This window comes from Pollachius pollachius (genome assembly GCF_949987615.1).
Source record: "Pollachius pollachius genome assembly, chromosome: 4".
In the NCBI taxonomy this organism is placed as follows: Eukaryota; Metazoa; Chordata; class Actinopteri; order Gadiformes; family Gadidae; genus Pollachius; species Pollachius pollachius.
In genome coordinates this window covers 5257782-5278572 of record NC_136937.1, presented here as the reverse complement: position 1 = coordinate 5278572, position 20791 = coordinate 5257782, and the positions used below count along the sequence as shown (strand labels likewise).

General features: G+C 49.4%; 1 protein-coding gene across 2 annotated transcripts in view; it reads left to right on the top strand.

The window, feature by feature from the left end:
- Positions 1-3365: 3365 nt before the first annotated feature.
- Positions 3366-20791, top strand: part of mkln1 (muskelin 1, intracellular mediator containing kelch motifs) — a 21379-nt gene continuing 3953 nt past the window's right edge. Inside the window, exons 1-15 of one of the 2 annotated variants that reach the window (XM_079734200.1) lie at positions 3366-3449; positions 4511-4580; positions 5647-5789; positions 6275-6363; positions 6737-6846; positions 7313-7505; positions 8311-8388; positions 9228-9293; positions 10640-10752; positions 12089-12301; positions 13636-13857; positions 15008-15137; positions 18534-18681; positions 19402-19516; positions 20028-20167. In XM_079734200.1, the coding sequence (XP_079590326.1) occupies positions 3370-3449; positions 4511-4580; positions 5647-5789; positions 6275-6363; positions 6737-6846; positions 7313-7505; positions 8311-8388; positions 9228-9293; positions 10640-10752; positions 12089-12301; positions 13636-13857; positions 15008-15137; positions 18534-18681; positions 19402-19516; positions 20028-20167 (1910 nt within the window). In that variant the 5' untranslated portion in view covers positions 3366-3369. Of the gene's footprint in view, positions 3450-4510; positions 4581-5646; positions 5790-6274; positions 6364-6736; positions 6847-7312; positions 7506-8310; positions 8428-9227; positions 9294-10639; positions 10753-12088; positions 12302-13635; positions 13858-15007; positions 15138-18533; positions 18682-19401; positions 19517-20027; positions 20168-20791 lie in introns of both variants that reach the window. The other variant, XM_079734199.1, reaches the window with a different exon arrangement.

Here is a 20791-nt window from a genome sequence, read left to right as displayed (position 1 = left end):
AGCATGGCAGTCACAGCCTACTTCTGGTGGCTCCACATTGGCCAGGAAGGCCATGGTTCCCAGCGTTACTTAAACACCTCAACGGAGAGCCCTTGGTGCCTCCCAGAGAGACAGGACCTTCTGTCTCATATGGCACACAAATCCAGGGCGCCTGCGGCTGTGCGTGTGGCCCCCGAGAGCCAGGACCCACTGCTGACATCTTGCGACCAGTCAGTGGTTTGTACCATTTTTAATTCAAGGGCACCCTCCACTAGGTTGCTCTATGCAAACAGGTGGAAGTTGTTTTCACAGTGGTGCGTGGCACGGGGTGAAGTCCCAGAGACTTGCTCAGTGGTAGTGATTCTACACTTTCTGCAGTCTGTGTTGGACAACAGGAGAGCTGCTTCTACCCTGCGCGTTTATATGGCCGTGATCTCAGCCACACATGCAAGGGTGGATAACCAGATGGTAGGGTCCCACTACCTAGTCAGGCAGTTTCTGATGGGAGCCCAGAGCCTTTAACCGCCACGATCCCTGAGGGCACAATCATGGGACCTGCAAGTAGCTGAGGTCCTAAGTCTGAGGTCCTTATGTCTACCCCCATTTCAGCCGCTAAGTCAGGCAGACCTGACACGGCTGTCCATGATGACGGCATTCCTCTTGCCATTGCGACTGCAAAACGGGTGGGTGAACTCCATGCCTTGTCAGTGAGCCAGGCGTGTTTGCGCTGGCACGCAGATGGGTCAGGAGTGGTGCTTTAGCTGAATCCATCCTTCCTACCCAAACGATTGTCTCCCCATCATGTAAACCAATCAATCGAGTTGGCTGCCTTCAATCCCCCAGGCTCTCCATGGGGTGCAGAAAGAGTGTCAGACCTGTTGTGCCCGGTTAGGGCACTTAGGGCATATGTAGAAGCGACAACCAGCTTGCGTAAGACGGATAACCTCTTTGTCTGTTACAGGGGCTGCAGGAAGGGGGCTGCCCTGTCGAAACAGAGACTCTCCCACTGGATTGTGGATGTGGTCTTGAATGCATATAGAGCACAGGGGCTCCCTGTGCCCTTGGCCGTTAAGTGCCACTCTACCAGGAGTATGGCTACATCATGGGCTGCCTTGAAGGGGGTTCCACTTCAGAACATTTGCTCCGCGGCTACATGGTCCTCATCATGTATGTTTGCCCGATTCTCCAGGGTTAATGTCCCTGCTCCTCATCCTGTGGCGACGGCTGTCTTGTCGACGGCTTCGAGCCCTTAATTGGTGAGCACTCTTCGTCACATTTTTAGTATTAGTCATCCAGTGCTAAAGCACCGCCTCTGGCGGTCAGTAGGAATGAAATTAGGGATGCACCGAAAGGAAAATTCTTGGCCGAAACCGAAAATGAGGAAACCAAGGCCGAAAACCGAAAGAAATTATTATGCCAATTATTAGTACCATTGCATTTATGGCTATGACTGTGTACTAACTTCATTAAAATCAAGGCATTGCAATTCAAAGAATAAATCAATTACAAAAGTATGAACATATTTATTTAGCACTGACAGTACAACAATGCAGAATATAAAATAAAATAAAATTCAAAATAAAATGTTTAACTTGACCCCACTAATGTGTACATCAAATAAATAATAATTTACAGGCCTATAACTGACTGGCCTGCTGAAAGATTGTAAAATTAAATGTTACAAAAACACAAAGTGCATTTAAATAAAGTGCATTCTCTGTAGGACTACTGTGCCGTTAGACTGAGCATACTGGTGAGGCTGACGTCTGAGTTCCATATGTCGGTCGTGAAACTGATTGCTGTAATATCTGACGCCATAAGCTCATGGACGTGAGATGCAACAACATTAAATACCTCAGGTAAACATACGTCTGAGAAATGCCATCTGCTCGGCATGGCATAACGGGGCTCAATATGCTCTATGAGCCTACGAAACCCCACATCCTCTACAACAGAGAATGGCTGGTCATCTAAGGCAATGAATTCCATTACGTTCTGCTTAATGCCCTTTGCCTTGGCACCATCACTTGGAAACCTTCTTGCCTTTTCAAAAACGTCTGCCACAGACGGAGCGTGCTCGATTTATTTTTCTTTTCTGTGCCGCATTCTTCTCATATTGAGAATGGCAATCAGGATGTTTTGATTTCAAGTGATAAATTAAACCCGACGTGGAGAAACTCTTTGTAGATGTACTCCCTCTTGAAATTTCGGCATCGTGATTTTTGCAAATCACTATACGTGGGTCTTTCTCAGAAACATTGAAAAACGTCCACACCGCAGACATATTGACGCTCATCCAGACAAGCGTGTGCTTGCCGCCCTTTTTGTTTGCGTCATCACAAATTTCTGTTTTGGCCGTGTTGTTTCGGTGATAAAAGTATTTCTGCCGAAAACCGAAAATCCGCTTTTGGGCCATTTTCGTCCGAAAATTATGTAACTACGGTTCTACTAATTCCGGATGACCGCCAGAGTTCTCTGTTACTCAGACTTCTCGGATTCCATGAGAAGATCCAGTTGGAACAGATCCTTGGGTGACTTCCTGAATATATAGACATTCTCGGGTCACCTAGGTCTCACAGGTGACTTTGTTGGTATAATTAATCGACCTGCGCATGCGCGAGATGGAACATCCAGTGCTAAAGCACCGCCTCCGGCGGTCATCCGGAATTCATAGAACCGTAGTTACATACGTGTTGTGTTTGGTGTTGTGTCATACGTTGTGTCATACGGGATGTGTTTGGTGAACAGGTTCACCAAACACATTCTTCATCAGACATTCAGGTCCAAACAAGCGACTGCTGATGAGGCCACCATGTTTTGCTATTCAAATCTGTGCAGAAGGAAGCCTGCGTGCCGTGTTGAAAGAATGATGTCAACGCCATGCAAAATAATATTTGTTTCACTGGAATCGTACAAGATCATGCAGTAATAAAAGTTTCCAGCCACATGACAGAAATGAAAGGGAATACAATTACCCATAAATGCTCAGCATAAATCTGCCTGCAGGTGATAAGTGTCTTTTCAGATTTGACCAGCTTTATTTATTTTAATGATGAGAAGGTTGAGGCCCGTTAGTTCCCTCCCCTGGGACCTGAAGCTGTAAGAGGAGATCACATTTACTAGGACAGCTGCATCTTCCCAGGAGTCTACCCAGTGGATGATACATCTCCCACAGGCTATTGACGATATTAATGAAACGAGTGAAGCATAAGTGAAAGATTCTTCTGCAACAGTAAATCGTAACATCATTTCATGCATCATTTCAATGTAATCGAGGCTGGTTTCCCCCTAACCAAAACACTGTACTGCGCCTTTAAGGCCTCAGCTCAACCTGCCAGCCGCGGCTAGCAGCTAGCTCGTTGCTAGCTGCTTGTTATTTTGTGCAACAAGATGGCTGTCGTTCCCGAGAACAGGGTGCTCTCCTTCGGCGTTTTTAAATGGAGCTCTTATTCTTCCACGTATTTACCTGAGTGAGTAATATGTACACTAACTGGGCAGAGGAATGCATTAGGTTTGGCTCCTGCGGGGGTTATTTCTGCCGCCCATCCGGCGCGTTGTGTCTAACGTGTCCCGCGGAGTGCAGCTTCTCCTCGGCTAGCGGGCTAGCTGCTGTATAGCCGCCGGTTCGTTGGGTTTGGACGCCGGCTCCGCCCGGCTGTTACGTAATCGTCCACACACTTCATACCCACTAGAGAGTCAAACGCGTGGACGGGCTTCATTGCAACGATCGCGTTCTGAAGCTTTGGCCATACAAGACATTATCTGCATACATGAACAATTTAGTGTTTTTTTCCACACACATGCCAAAGAGTTGCGGATTCACTGCACCGCGTGTTGTGTTGTGACTCCGCCGTGTGAAGCGTGGGCCGCCGGGGTGTGCGAAACAAGCGCACCTGCTGCTGTAGAGATAACCAGCAGATATGGTCAAAGCTAAACAGGCGTCTGTCAACATCCTAGGACGACCACAACACCAGAGACTAGCACATGATGAAGGTTTACGTACGTGGTGTCAGAACTACAAGTTTACATGACCAGCGTTTGGAGCACTTGTAGCTTCAAACCGGTCTGGATGTCTGGCTAATATAGCAGCTAGTCAGTGGTAAACATTCCACTAACTATTGACATCGTTAACCAGCAGAAGTCACATTCAAAGAACGCACACACAAGCACTCCGACTATAATCTTTCGAGATAAATACAGAGGATTATAAAGGGCATAAATGTTACAAGATGCAAACAATTTAGATGGATAGCTTGCCAGTAATCTTGACAAGAATAAATGGAATGTCATCACACATAAACAAACACTAATCACGGGTATAAATAGCCACGCCTTCTCTACATAAAGAGGCATGTATGTAATGATGAGTAAGTCAATAATGACGCTTGCTGAGCAGTAGTTAGCAAACTCTATGGCCTTTATTTTAGACACTCCCATCATCTGGACACACACACACACACACACACACACACACACACACACACACACACACACACAGCACCTCATTTGACATTGACTTTTCCGCTCCCAGAAACATCTTGGTGGACAAACCCAACGATCAGTCTTCCAGATGGTCTTCAGAAAGCAACTACCCACCTCAAGTAAGATCGCTGTCACACTATTCATTCACAACCCCTTCTCTAGTCGCTCATACCAGCAGCAGACTTGTATTTGAGATGAGCGGCACGCTTTGTGTATGTGGTTGTCGTTAACACTTATATGATTGATCTTCTGTCTGTCTTTCCAATTACCAAAATGAAAGGCAGGTGCATCAGAGAAAGTTGGCAAAGACTACACGGTTGGATCAGCACAATCGATGTGTGATTGTGCGTGTGTGTGTATAAGGATGACTGTGAGGCAAAAAAAAACAACACAGGGCAACCCTGATAATGATGATTACAAGAAGTAGTTTGATTGGAATCCAGTGGCATATATAGCACTGCTGGGACCAAGAGGGAAACATTGCTAAGATTCATTACCCCTCCTGGTGTGTGTGTGTGTGTGTGTGTGTGTGTGTGTGTGTGTGTGTGTGTGTGTGTGTGTGTGTGTGAGTGTGAGAGAGAGAGATACGAAGGAGAAGCTCTGCATGAAGTACAGCCAAGCAGGAGGAGTTATGTTACCACAAGGAACCCAACGTACCCCAGAGAAATGCAGTTTAAAATTCGATACCACTGGCTCTTAACGTGTTCTCATTGACTGCGTGGTTCGGAGAAGAACCACTGTGTACCCACAGTCGGCATGCAACAAATGTTTCACCAGACCAGACAGAAACACAGAGCAGGTCAATGGGGACTGTTCCCAGGGTGACCGGGGGCTGGTCTATCCTCTCCATGGAGGGGATGTGAAGGCGTTGGTCTCTGGGGTCGGATCATCACCCTCACTCCAGCTCGGCCTGTTGAGTCGCTGGATCAGCTGTCTCCTGTCGCCCGTTATCGTAATAGGACACAGTGATTTGCTGTCACACGTCCTTAATGACGAACGACTCATTTATGGATGTGATAACGCCCACCTTTCAGTGTTACATTAAAACCCTGGTCACGCCATTAGGAGGCTGCGTAAATCGTGTACAATCGCCAGACTTGTCGATAGTTTTTTCAGCATTACTTCATAGAATATTATGTCCCTGTGCTGTACCGTTTACTCTCGTCTCTTCCTCCACCCTCGCAGTACTTGATACTGAAACTGGAACGGCCGGCCATCGTACAGAGCATCACCTTCGGGAAGTATGAGAAGACTCACGTGTGCAACCTGAAGAAGTTCAAGGTGTTCGGGGGCATGAGTGAGGAGAACATGACAGAGCTCCTGTCAAGGTAGAGGCCATGTGACACCCGCTTTGTTAAAGGTGACATATTATACCACCAGGTGTGCGTGTGGTTAGCCGTTTCAAGCCGTTTTGAAAATCTGCTTCTGACATCACAAGTGTGCGTGTACACCTAGATGTATGACGGATAGATCCACTGGGTAGGCTGGTAGACTGATCTATCCACACATCTAGGTGGACCACTTGTGGTCAGAAGAGGCAGATTTTTCAAAACTGTTTTAAACGGCTTATCACACTCACCCCTGGTGTGATTGATGGCATTTTGCATTATTTTATCTTTTCTAAAACGAAGGCGCATATGCAAAGCATGCTGAAAACCTTTGTAAAAAGTATTTTCCTCAGGGTTGTGTGTTCTGAGAATCTTTTGGCCTGTGTAGGTTCACTGTCTAAATACCACTTCCTGCTTTTAAATCTGTACATTAATAACGAGTGAACTGACCACAGGACTTCCTCTTCTCTGTCTCTCCCTCCCAGCGGCCTTAAGAATGACTACAATAAGGAGACATTTACCTTAAAACACAAGATCGAGGAACAGATGTTCCCATGCAGATTTGTCAAAATAGGTGAGGCCTGTCCTTCAGCTTCCGTGTGTCTCTGACAGTAAACCGTGCTACCTTACGACTAGAAAGACCAAGCCTGAGTTCCTCTTCAAGAGGATTGTGTGTTGGCAAGCTGCCCTTGCCCTTGAGCAAGATCACAGAGATTGTAATGAATGTCTAACTGGCTTCATTCTGAACCAGGCTTGTCCACTCTGGAACATGACTTTGTCAATCAGGTTCCAAAACAAGGTCTAATTATATATTAACTTTCCACTGTAGAGCCTCTCTCGCTCTCTCGCTCTCTCTCTCTCTCTCTCTCTCTCGCTTTCTCTTTCTCTTCTCTTTCTCTCTCTGCGTCTCTCTCTCCTCACACTGACCCCCTCTCCCTGTCCCCCAGTGCCTCTCATGTCGTGGGGTCCTAGTTTTAACTTCAGTATCTGGTACATCGAGCTCCACGGCATCGAGGACCCAGACGTGGTGCAGCCCTGCCTCAACTGGTACAGCAAGGTGAGCTTCTCACGGTCCTAATCAATGATGCATGCCTCTTCCTGGTGGATCACAATGGGCCTTGTTCACCTTGCAGCCATCTTGGTTCTATATGCTAGCTGCGGCGGGGAACTGAGTGAGGTACTCAAACTCATATCAAACCAAGATGGCCGATAGCTGAATAAGGCCCACATCCACATTCTGATCGAATGATGATGTTAAAATACAGTGTGGGGTAAGAGAGTAAACGGTGGTTAATATATCAAAATAAACAATAGAATTTCCACTTTATGAAAATATTTAGAAAATGGCAAATAAAAATGTCCCATTTATCAAAAAAAAAATTGGGGTTGTAATAATGTTTGTAATAATTGTTGTTAATTTTTTGTAATTTCCTTTACTGCCATTCCCTCACTTTCACCACCTCCACCCCCATAACCTCCACCAACCCCTCCACCACCTCCACCTCTACCCTCTCACTATACAGTACCGGGAACAGGAAGCCATCCGCCTCTGCCTCAAGCACTTCCGGCAGCACAACTACACAGAGGCGTTCGAGTCGCTGCAGAAGAAGACGCGCGTGGCGCTTGAGCACCCCATGCTGAGCCACCTCCACGACCGTCTGGTGCTGTGCGGGGACTTTGACTCCTGCGAGGAGCTCATCGACAAGGCCGTCGGAGGTACTGGGCCCGTCCACATCGTAAACACGTTGTTACTGTTGTCCCCTCACTGATTCTGTCTGCTCACTGACTCTCTCTCTCTCCTCACTGACCCTCACACCTCACTGACTCTCTCTCTCTCCTCACTGACTCGCTCTCCTCACTGACTCTCTCTCTCCTCACTGACTCTCTCTCCTCACTGACTCTCTCTCTCTCTCCTCACTGACTCTCGTTCTCTCTCTCTCTCTCTCTCTATTATCACTGACTCTCTCTCCTCACTGACTCTCTCTCCTCACTGACTCTCTCTCTCTTCACTTACTCTCTCTCTTCACTGACTCTCTCTCCTCACTGACTCTCTCTCTCTCTCCTCACTGACTCTCTCTCATCACTGACTCTCTCTCATCACTGACTCTCTCTCTCTCCTCACTGACTCTCTCTCCTCACTGACTCTCTCTCTCTCTCTTATCACTGACACTCTCTTCTCACTGACTCTCTCCTCACTGTCTCACTGACTCTCTCTCCTCACTGCCTCTCGCGCTCTCTCGTCACTATTTCTCTCCTTGCTGACTCTCCTTGGGTTTCGTTCTCGGGTAGAATATGAGTTTTGACTCTCTGTGACTCTTTGGAATGTCTTGGTTTGTAGTGAGATTCTCTTCTTTGTTTTGTCTCTGGAAATGACCTCCACGTTATCAAACATACCTGTCTTTAAATTCCATTCAGCGTTTTCGGAATATTCCATCTGGACCTGTGGAGGCCCTTTGTGGTCGAGCTCATCGTCAAGCTAACACACCATGTTCCTCCCCTCTGTGCCACGTCTCCTCCACAGACGGGCTGTTCAATCAGTACATTAGCCAGCAGGAGTACAAGCCCAGGTGGAGCCAGATCTTGCCCAAATGCCACAAAGGTACAAACGCCCAAGAGCCCAACCGAGGAGACCCCAACAGTGAGTCCTCCGTTACTCCAGACAGGCTTCCTAGCTAGGCCTTCTAGCCAGACTTCCTAGCTAGGCCTTCTAGCCAGGCTTCCTAGCCAGGCTTCCTAGCTAGGCCTTCTAGCCAGGCTTCCTAGCCAGGCTTCCTAGCTAGGCCTTCTAGCCAGGCCTCCTAGCTAGCTAGAGGCCTGGATCACTTACTGCTGCTGTGGGTAAGATTTACAGAGTTCTGAAAAAGAGACCGCCATCGGGGTGATGACGCTATGTGTTCCAATGTGATTGAGGCAAGAAGGATTTCCACGAATCAGGGCAGAGCCCCCCCCCCCCCGTGATTGGTCAGAAATGGGGGAGCGGTCTAACCTTTAAATGAGCTCACACAGAAGTCGGCGTGCAGTGAACTAGAACAGAAAATCGCTGACGGATCGCTGTAGCACTTCTAGCCGAATATCCTCAAATTAAAGCCCTTAAATCTTACGTACAGCATCTCACATTTAATCTGCAGCAGTATTTCCTTGTAGAAACCCTCCTGAGCTGAAACCCTTCTTCCATCTCCTCCTCTTTACCCCCCTCCCTCCACTCATCTGCTTCCTACTAATATGATGTTCCTCCCATAACCCACCCTTTTTCTGTCTCTCTCTCTCTCTCACTCTCGCTGTCTGTGTTACTCACTCACTCACTCACTCTATCCCTCTCTCTCTGTCTCTGTCTCTCTCTCTTTCTCTCTCTCTCTCTGTCTCTCTGTGTGTGTGTGTCTCTCTCTCTCTCTCTCTCTGGCTCTGTCTCTCTCTCTCTCTCATATCCCCCCCTTCCAGGTGACGCCGATGACAACCGTCCCGGGATGAGAGGCGGTCACCAGATGGTCATTGACGTCCAGTCGGGTGAGTCACACATGTACAGGAAACAGGAGACCCCCCGACCCCACCCGAAACACCACCCATCTCTCCCAAGATTCTCCCCAATGCATGAAACAGAAGACCCCCTTTTTAAACAATGTGTTTCTGCCCCCGTTCCAACCCAGTCCCAGTTTTGAAGACAAGGAAGTGCTACTCTGAGGGAGCTACGTTAGCTACGTTAGGCATGTCACTGCGGGCTCAAACCAGCGTCAGTAGAGTTCTCTCGGTAGCGGCTTCACGGGGGTAGAGATACGTGACTGAGCGTCGTGTACGTGACTGTCGCCAGTCTGTAATTTTCCACAACCATCCTTAGGTTCATTATGGAAAATTACTGACGGTCCCACACAGACAGAGCTGTCTGTGTTGAGTAAGAGCTCCGTCTCTCAGGTGTCTCAATGACCCTCTGATTGGCCCCAATTACACCCTGCCCAGGACCTTTGACCTTTCATAGGGGAGGACAAATGAGTGATGTTGTCATTTCAGACCTTCAGACCTTTTTTCTACCTGTAACATTTTTGTTGTTGTGGAGGTGCAGTGTTCAGTTGCGTTGTGGACTGTCAGTAGTATTCCACTTGTGGAATACTTCTGACATACCCTGACACAGGTCCGGGTCTAGAGTACTGACATATCCTGACACAGGGCTGACCTGCCGGGCATTTCTAAAAGAGCACATCAAGCCGGCCTTTTGTCTCCCCGGCGTCCCGGCTGCTGTTAGCAGACTGCTCTGTGAGGTTTCAGCGAGGTACTTTCCTGCCGGCAGGCCGCAGGACAAAGGCCAGCATTGTTAGTGCGACCGCGCACATGAGTGCTCACAGTCGTGTGTTGGGGAGAGAGCGACAGTTTTTGTTTTTTTTATTGTGTAAGAGCCCGGCCTCTCAGGTGTCTCAGTGGCCCAAACCTTTTTGGCTGGCTCTGATTGGCCCCAATTAAACCCTGCCCAAGACCTTTGACCTTTCAAAGGGGATGTCAAATGAGTGACGTTGTCACAGTGAAACCTTTTTGTCTACCTGTAAAATGTTTGTTTATGTTGTCGTTGAGGCTCAGTGTTCTCATTGAGAATTGTTTTCTGTGAGGCGCGGTGTACTTGAGGATTTCGGTTGTCATGGAGATGCTGTATTTTGTACCTGTTGAGGTTTGTTCTCATGGCGACGGGGTAGGTTCCCGTTTCGAGTCTGTCGAGGAGTGTCCCGCTGTGGTCCTTGTGTTTTGCAGAGACGGTGTGCCCGTTGTCACGGAGACGTTAGAGGATGTCGTTGGCCTGTGGTTCTCCTGGAGATGTTGGAGGACGGATGTGTGCGTTGGGTTTAGCGCTGTGGTCCTTGTTCTTGCAGAAACGGTGTACCTGTTTGGCGGCTGGGACGGGACCCAGGACCTGGCGGACTTCTGGGCCTACAGCGTCCAGGAGAACCAGTGGACGTGCATCTCCAGGGACACGGAGAAGGAGGTGGGCCCCGCGGGACCGCCGGGCTGCTGAGGTTGCTCTTGGCATGTGTTTGGTTTGACCGAGACGATACGATGTTTCTGAGCGTGTGTTGTGGGCGCCTGGTCTGTGATGCTCAACAGTGGGATAACCAATCGGAACAGGAACAGGCAGAAACAGGCTTTGCGGTGAACTCAAACGTATGACATTCATTTATAAAGGAGGGGGGAAAAAGGCAACTCAAATCTTCACCGGGTCGACGGTTGATGTCAGGGTGCTCTGTCTGGCTCTTCCTGTTATGGGGGGCAGAGAGAGAGAGAGAGAGACAGGCCAAGCTTAGTGGGGTCTGTGGTCCCTGCCGCTGACCTCTTCGCCCTGGCTCGGCTCTTGGTCCCTCTTGGGAGTTTTGGGGGTTCTTCTCCAGCTGCAGGCCTTCACACTCGTATCAGCACGACACAATCAACACAGATCAAGGAAACGGTCCTTCGGGCCACTTGGACGTAATTTCATTATAAGGGTTCAGTTGGGTCAAGAGGGTTGGGCCACAGGCCTCTTACCACGAGACTGGCCCAGTCTTCAGCTTGTTCCGGTGGGGTTAAAAGGGCCTCCTGATTGCAGGGCTACCTCAGCACACCTGTGAGTGGTAAGCTGAGACACCTGAGTGGGGCGGGGCCTCTCTGATGCAGCTTTTAGAGTAGTACCTCCCATCCGACACCACACCCCTTGGTGGCCTTTGCCTGCCTTTGTTGCCACCATGTGGCCCTGTGGGGCACTGCTCAGCGCCTGGGCCACCACAATGTGCATTCATATCCATACATATCGGTGTGCGTCTGCATAAGGCACGTGTCCGTGTGTAGTATGTCAGCAGACTGTACCAAGGTGTGTGTCTCCTACCATCGGTTGTTATAGAGATGGCGATATGGTGCCAATCATGATGTTGCCTCATGTCTTTGTTTATCTGCTCAACGTGCATGTGTCCATGTTCATGTGTTCATATTCATGTGTTCGTGTTCATCTGTTCACGTTCATTTGTTCATGTTTGTGTTTCCCTTTTCAAGTGTTCATGGTTATATCTTCATGTCTGTGGGTTGATGTTCATGTGGTCATGTCCCGCTGTCAATGTTCATGTGTTCAAGTCCGGATGACCATGTCTGTGTGTTCATGTTAATGTGTCAATGTCCGTGTGTTCACGTGTTTATGTCCGGGGGACCATTTCCATGTGTTCATGTTCACGTGTTCGTTTCTGTGCTCACGTGTTCACGTGTTAATTTCCATATGTTAATGTCTTGTGTTCGTGTCCGGGTGACCATGCTCGTGTGCTCATGTTCATATGATCATGTCTGTGTGTTCATGTGTCCAGAGCGGCCCCAGCGCTCGCTCCTGCCACAAGATGTGCATGGACTCCCAGCGGCGCCAGATCTACACGCTGGGCCGCTACCTGGACTCAAGCGTCCGCAACAGCAAGTCCCTGAAGAGCGACTTCTACCGCTACGACATCGACGGCAACGCCTGGACGCTGCTCAGCGAGGACACGTCCGCCGACGGCGGGCCCAAGCTGGTGTTCGACCACCAGGTAGGCCCAGCTCCCCCCACCCTCCAACCATTTATACAAACCGTCACGACAACACTTTTCTATGGTAGAAAGTTCCGCCCTTAACGAAGATCGGGAGCAGAGCGTTTTTTAAGTAGGAATCGTGCATGTCGACGCGTCGTTGCAAAATATCGGGGAAATATCAGAAACTCGTCTGGAAATGATATAGCTGTAATTGTAGCTTCAACTCTGGCCACTAGAGGGTGCTAAGGGGGTCACACACATAGTGCAGCTTTAAACAGAGGCTCCGATGAGGTATGGACTTGATTTTCTGTGTACAGGCGATATGACAGGATGAAAACACACAAACATAGATGTAGATGTAGGTGACGCAAATGATTCCATAAATATGATTGAATGAGAAAGATATAGAATACAGGACATGCATATGAGATCAATAAATAAATGGATAATTGACAATAAGACAACGCAAGGAATGAGTGACAGATGAAGAGCCACTGAAAGCGATCCCAGTCCACATCAGATCAGCTTCTGGTTATGAAGTGGCCCAGTGGACTCGGCCTCTAGTCCCTGTAGCGCTTCTGATTATTACGTCGAACTGAAACGTCCCCGAACCGTACAGTCCTCTCGAGCGGCAGCGGCCGATGCGCGTCGTGGCTCTGTCGTCTCCTGAGAGGAGCGCAGTCGTTCTCCTCTCAACAGCCACCAGACCGAGTTGGCTCTGGAGAATCACGAGAATCGCAAACGACATTTTTATGATCGAGGTGCCGATGGCTTTGTTGTGATTTCCCACGGGCTGCAACGTGTGTTTGTGTGTGTGTAGCTATTTCCTCCTCTCAGTCTTGTTTGCACACCTTCTCAAGCCTAGAGGGAGCGGGGGGGGGGGGGGGGGGGGGGGGGGGGGGGGGTCGGTCGTCAAGGAAACGGAGGCATGCAGGCTCTGTTTTTTTTGTTTGGAGGATAAATAGCTGCAGCATCCACTGCTGGGGCCGTTCCAAAGGGGCCGCTGAACCAGTCGTCTCTCAGACAGCAAACCTGTGCACTAGGGGTTGGAATCACATGGTATCTTGGAATACGATACGATGTGGGATACATGGCCCGCGATACCGATAATATCGCGATAATCAATATATTGTAAGCATTCCTACAACCATATGGTGAAAAGGTTAAGTACTGGATTTCGGTCTTTATTCACGGCCCAAACTGAGTTTTTCCGTCCAATTTCCCTTCATTCATGTGTTATTGCAATATTTCCTGTCTAACTCGCCCACTTTCTGTGTTTCCTCCCTATGTCCCGCCCCCCCCCTACCCACTTCCTGTTGTTCCACCCTATCTCCCGCCCCCCGCTCTCCCAGATGTGCATGGACTCTGAGAAGCACATGATCTACACGTTTGGCGGGCGCATCCTGACGTGCAACGGCAGCATGGAGGACAGCCGGACGTCGGAGCCCCAGTTCAGCGGGCTGTTCGCCTACCACTGCCTGGCCGGCACCTGGAGCCTGCTCAGGGACGACTCCTGCAACGCCGGGCCCGAGGACGTCCAGTCCCGCATTGGCCACTGCATGCTCTTCCACACGGTGAGTCCTGGGCGAGGGCCTGCCACCTCGGTTGCCATGGGAACGATTAGAGTAGTTTCCGATACATCGGATATCCCGATTTTTTTTTTTTTTTTTTTCCCCCGATACTGGTATCGGTAATATGTCGTAAAGTATCGGAACTATTAGAGTTGTTCGGATACCGAAAGCCGTATAGCGGGAATTCTTCCGATACTTTTATCAAAGAGCCATTGTACACAATACATAGAAGGGGGGGAGGCTTTGCAGAGTCTGGGCGGACTCTGAACAAGTGAGTCTTGAGTCTTTTTGCAGAAGCCAGTGAGCGACTCTGTGGTCCTCCTGAGCTCGTGCCACCTCTTGTCTTTATACGTTGTTCAGTGGGCCTGCGTTAAGTCTTTCTGACTTATAATGTTTTATTGGAATCGGTAGATAGACTCATTAGGCGAGTTTCAGATGAGGCATGCGGCTTCGTTTGCCATGCGTCGGAATGCATTCTGGGATGAAAAACGTCCAAAATACCTGTGATAAGTTCCGAAAACTCCCGGTAGTTTCAGGAAAAACAACTTCCGCCTGCTTTTCTGGGCATTTGCTCTCGAATAAGTGCGGACATAAGACACTCCCCTCAACATATCAAAACGTTGCCCTGGTTGGTTGGAATTACCACGTGGAATTTCCCACGTGAGAAATGACATAGCTCCTTTCAGAGAGCGGTGCCTGCTGCCCTCTCCCAAACTATGCATATTAAAAAGAGACGCTTTTGTGAACTTTCACTTCATCACTCATCGTGTATTTTTTATGTTGAATGAGGGGCTGGAGATTGTTCAATATGAAACTACAATTGGCGACCAAATTCCCTCGGTTGCAGAAAATTAAGCACCTTCGCGCCTCAGCCTGCATCAATAAGGGGACATCCAATGCGTCGAACTCGTCTGCTACGAAGAACGCAAGCGCCACTTGTTATGCCATCCTCCTTGTTGACGAGAGGTTCACCTGTGTCCGCCTTGACGTGATGGGAACTTGGCGGGATTATGACGAGTTCCGCCGGATCTTCTCAAGTCTCGTTGATTAATGCGGTCCAATGCAGACGATCCGAAACTCGCCTATTGACATCGCCCATGCGGTGGGAGTATTAAAGGACCGCCTCTCTCTATCTCTCTCTCTCTCCCTTCAGAGGAACCGCTGCTTGTATGTGTTCGGGGGCCAGCGCTCGAAGACCTACCTCAACGACTTCTTCAGCTACGACGTGGACGCGGACCACGTGGAGATCATCTCCGACGGCACCAAGAAGGACTCGGGCATGGGTAACACCCCCACTCTCTCTCTTTTCTACTACTGTAACACCCCCACTCTCTCTTCTCTACTACTGTAACACCCCCACTCTCTCTCTCTTTTCTACTACTGTAACACCCCCACTCTCTCTCTTCTCTACTACTGTAACACCCCCACTCTCTCTCTCTTTTCTACTACTGTAACACCCCCACTCTCTCTCTTCTCTACTACTGTAACACCCCACTCTCTCTCTCTTTTCTACTACTGTAACACCCCCACTCTCTCTCTTCTCTACTACTGTAACACCCCCACTCTCTCTCTCTTTTCTACTACTGTAACACCCCCACTCTCTCTCTTTTCTACTACTGTAACACCCCCACTCTCTCTCTTTTCTACTACTCTTCCTGGGTATCACCCCCATCTCTCTCTTTTCTACTACTCTTCCTGGGTAACACCCCCCCTCTCTCTCTCTTTTCTACTACTCTTCCTGGGTAACACCCCCCCTCTCTCTCTCTTTTCTACTACTCTTCCTGGGTAACACCCCCCCCCTCTCTCTATCTTCTCTACTACTCTTCCTGGGTAATACCCCCCCTCTCTCTCTCTTTTCTACTACTCTTCCTGGGTAACACCCCCCCTCTCTCTCTCTTTTCTACTACTCTTCCTGGGTAACACCCCCCCTCTCTCTCTCTTTTCTACTACTCTTCCTGGGTATCACGCCCCCTCTCTCTATCTTCTCTACTACTCTTCCTGGGTAATACCCCCCCTCTCTCTCTCTCTTTTCTACTACTCTTCCTGGGTATCACCCCCCATCTCTCTCTCTTTTCTACTACTCTTCCTGGGTAACACCCCCCATCTCTCTCTCTTTTCTACTACTCCTCCTGGGTAACACCCCCCCTCTCTCTCTCTTTTCTACTACTCTTCCTGGGTAACACCCCCCCCCTCTCTCTATCTTCTCTACTACTCTTCCTGGGTAATACCCCCCCTCTCTCTCTCTTTTCTACTACTCTTCCTGGGTAACACCCCCCCTCTCTCTCTCTTTTCTACTACTCTTCCTGGGTATCACGCCCCCTCTCTCTATCTTCTCTACTACTCTTCCTGGGTAATACCCCCCCTCTCTCTCTCTCTTTTCTACTACTCTTCCTGGGTATCACCCCCCATCTCTCTCTCTTTTCTACTACTCTTCCTGGGTAACACCCCCCCTCTCTCTCTCTTTTCTACTACTCCTCCTGGGTAACACCCCCCCTCTCTCTCTCTTTTCTACTACTCTTCCTGGGTAACACCCCCCCCCTCTCTCTATCTTCTCTACTACTCTTCCTGGGTAATACCCCCCCTCTCTCTCTCTTTTCTACTACTCTTCCTGGGTAACACCCCCCCTCTCTCTCTCTTTTCTACTACTCTTCCTGGGTATCACGCCCCCTCTCTCTATCTTCTCTACTACTCTTCCTGGGTAATACCCCCCCTCTCTCTCTCTCTTTTCTACTACTCTTCCTGGGTATCACCCCCCATCTCTCTCTCTTTTCTACTACTCTTCCTGGGTAACACCCCCCCTCTCTCTCTCTTTTCTACTACTCTTCCTGGGTAACACCCCCCCCCTCTCTCTATCTTCTCTACTACTCTTCCTGGGTAATACCCCCCCTCTCTCTCTCTCTTTTCTACTACTCTTCCTGGGTAACATCCCCCATCTCTCTCTCTTTTCTACTACTCTTCCTGGGTAACACCCCCCATCTCTCTCTCTTTTCTACTACTCTTCCTGGGTAACACCCCCCATCTCTCATTCTACTTATTTTCCTATAAGTGAAAGTACCACCTTACTGTATTACCGGGTCTATAGTTTATAATGTATTCAATTATATGGCTTCCAGATGGTAATAGTGTGATTAGGGGTACTCTGATGTGCTTTATCTGTATTTTATTATCCTATTTTAATGTTTGGTCATTTAATTTATCCAAAGCGATCTGGAGAGAATAAAGTACCAGGTAATTAAGGAGGAGGTATCGGCAAGGTTTGAATGAATTAATTCATGGCATATAACTTATAATAGTTACAGTCCTCCAATGTGTTGCACCATTGCAATCTATACAAATATGGTTTCAAAAGTAGCTCTGTTGAGTTTGATGATCAGACAAAATCTGCGGCACATCAACATGAGAGAGACTGGGCCCCGGTCTGAAGAGCCCCCAACGTGCGCGTGTGTGTGTGTGTGTGTGTTAAGGCCCACCAGCAATCAGCTTCTACTTCCGGCACCAGGGAGAGGGAGGGAGGGAGGGAGGGAGGGAGGGAGAGAGGGAAACATTCAACATGGACCAGCGAGAGAAAGAGGTGATAGGGATAGGCGATAGGGAGAGAGAGATGTGGAAAAATCAAAGGGGTAGGATTTAGGGAGGTAGAAAATGAGAAAGAACAGAATGTCTTCTGGCAGAGGGGAAGCAGCATGCCCAAACAGTGTGTCCCCTCTCTCTGTTTTCCTTTACCTCTCTCTCTGTCTCTCTCTCTGTTCTGATAAATAACCACTCTGTTCCTCGCATACATAATTGTTTCTTTTTATGTTCTTGTTATGCAATCCCATCTCTCTCCCTCCTTAATGTGAGGCTCGCACTCTCATAGTTCCAGCGAGTGTGAGTCCATACCGAGTAATAACCAAGAACATCGCGGCTGCATCCTTGTTTTGCATTCTTCAACTGTGGTTGTAATGAGATCAGTGTGTGGGTGTGTGTGTGTGTGTGTGTGTGTGTGTGTCTTGTTTCCCCTTGCTTCAGTGAAACATCCGTTACCAATATAATTAGTCTAAATCATTTAGTGAAACCAATTCAGTTGAAGAGCATTTAGCGTTATTGCTTCTGCCACAAACATCCAAACAGCACTTTGATCTTTCGGATTCAACTCGTGTCTCGTCAGGCGAGCGAACCAATCAGCGGAGTCCCTCAGAACGGGCTGCTGCTGCTGGCCACTCACACGCAGGACGCTCTGCCGCACAACCGCTGCGAAACTCAATCCTACAGATGATAACGTAAGGGACGTTTTGGTGTCGCCACAACGGACGCAAGAGCGTGGGCTTAGCTCAGGGGGGCGAGCGGGTTGACTGGTGACCAGAAGGTCGCTAGTTCGATCTCTCCGACTCCTCCTAGCCAGAGTGTCGAGGTGTCCCTGAGCAAGACGCCTCGCCCTGACTGCTCCTGGCTGATCTGGCTGTCGCCCTGCGTGGTCGACTCCGCCGTCGGGTGTGTGAATGTGGGTGTGAACCGTTGTCGGTCGCTTTGGCGTCCGATAAACAACGTAAACGTAAATGTACCGATGGTGCGATCACCCAGACCGGCCTGGTCCTGTAGCTGACGGGAGGAGGATGATGAGGAGGAGGAGGAGGAGGAGGAGGAGGAGGATGATGATGATGTCATGACGTTCTGCCCTTTGCACCCCCCCCACCCAACAGTCCCCATGACGGGCTTCACCCAGCGGGCCACCATCGACCCGGACCTCAACGAGATCCACGTCCTGTCGGGTCTCAGCAAGGACAAGGACAAGAGGGAGGAGAACGTCCGCAACTCCTTCTGGATCTACGACATCGCCCGCAACAACTGGTAGGAGGCACAACGCACGCAGACACACTCACGAAGGCTCGCATACACACACAGACACGCACACACCCAAGTATGTACCCACAGAATCACGCACAGTCATACACGCACGCGCACACACATGCATACACAAAGACACACATGCAGAGGCATACACAGACGCACACGGGCATTCGCATACAGACACAGACGCACAAACACACGCACACTCGGACAGAGGTGTACGATACTCTGTCTCTCTCTGTCTCTGTTTGTGTGTACAGATGCGTCTCCTGATACGTGTTACATCCTCTTTGGCACCAGTGAACATTACTTGCACACACACACACACACACACACACACACACACACACACACACACACACACACACACACACACACACACACACACACACACACACACACACACACACACGTGTAGTCAGGGCCGCAGGCATGCGCCTCCAGAGGATTCATTAGCGCTGTTCCTTATCGAGTGGTGTTTGCCGTCCTGTGAAAGTGAAGTCAACAAGACCCCTGGGTTATCCCATGTGTGTGTGGGGACGTTCTTCCCAGTGAGGACTGCATGTGTGTGTCTGCATGCTGCAGTGTGTGTACGTGTCAAAGTCATTTAGTTTTACAGTGGTTTGCTCTACGAGGTTCACAGGACAGAATGTTCTTGTCTCTGTGTGTGTGTGTGTGTGTGTGTGTGTGTGTGTGTGTGTGTGTGTCTGTGTGTGTCAGGTCGTGTGTGTATAAGAACGACCAGGCGGTGAAGGAGAACTCCAACAAGTCTCTTCAGGAGGAGGAGCCATGTCCTCGCTTCGCTCACCAGCTGGTCTACGACGAGATGCATAAGGTAACACACACACACACTCATATCAACACATCAACACACACACGGAGACACACTTAACACGCAGATACTCACTCACTCAGTCAATCACTCATCCACACACACACACACACTCATCAACACACACACACTCAAGACACACATAGACATACTCAACACACACACACACACACACTCATCAACACACACACACTCAAAAGACACACATAGAGACATACTCAACACACACACACACACACACACACACACACACACACACACACACACACACACACACTCACTCACTCACTTGTCGACACACAAACTCACATACACAGTCATATACACACATACACTTCCACACACACTCATCCACACACACACACACATCCACACACACACACACACTCATCCATCCACACACACACACACACACCCACACACACACACTTCTCAACACATATATACAGACACACACACCTGGGTCCTGGTATGGACTGGGGGTCCGGGGGTAAGGCTGCTGTGGTCTCTGCAGGTGCACTACCTGTTCGGGGGGAACCCGGGGAAGTCCTGCTCCCCCAAGATGCGTCTGGACGACTTCTGGTCCCTGAAGCTCTGCAGGCCGACCAAGGAGTACCTGTTGAGGCACTGCCGGTACCTGATCCGGAAGTACAGGTACACACACACACGCACAGACACACACACACGCACACGCACAGACACACTGCCGGTACCTGATCCGGAAGTACAGGTACACACACGCACACGCACAGACACACTGCCGGTACCTGATCCGGAAGTACAGGTACACACACACACACGCACAGACACACTGCCGGTACCTGATCCGGAAGTACAGGTACACACACACACACGCACACAGACGCACACGCACAGACACACTGCCGATAACTGATCCAGAAGTACAGGTACACGCACACACGCACACGCACACACACTGCCGGTACCTGATCCGGAAGTACAGGTACACACACACACACGCACAGACACACTGCCGGTACCTGATCCGGAAGTACAGGTACACACACGCACACGCACACAGACGCACACGCACAGACACACTGCCGATAACTGATCCAGAAGTACAGGTACACACACACACACACACACACACACACACACACACACACACACACACACACACACACACACACACACACACACACACACACACACACACACACACACACACACACACACAGACAGACGCACTAGAGTCACCTGTAGTACAGGCGCACACAGACAGACAAACGATACCTGATCAGGGAGCGTTACCCC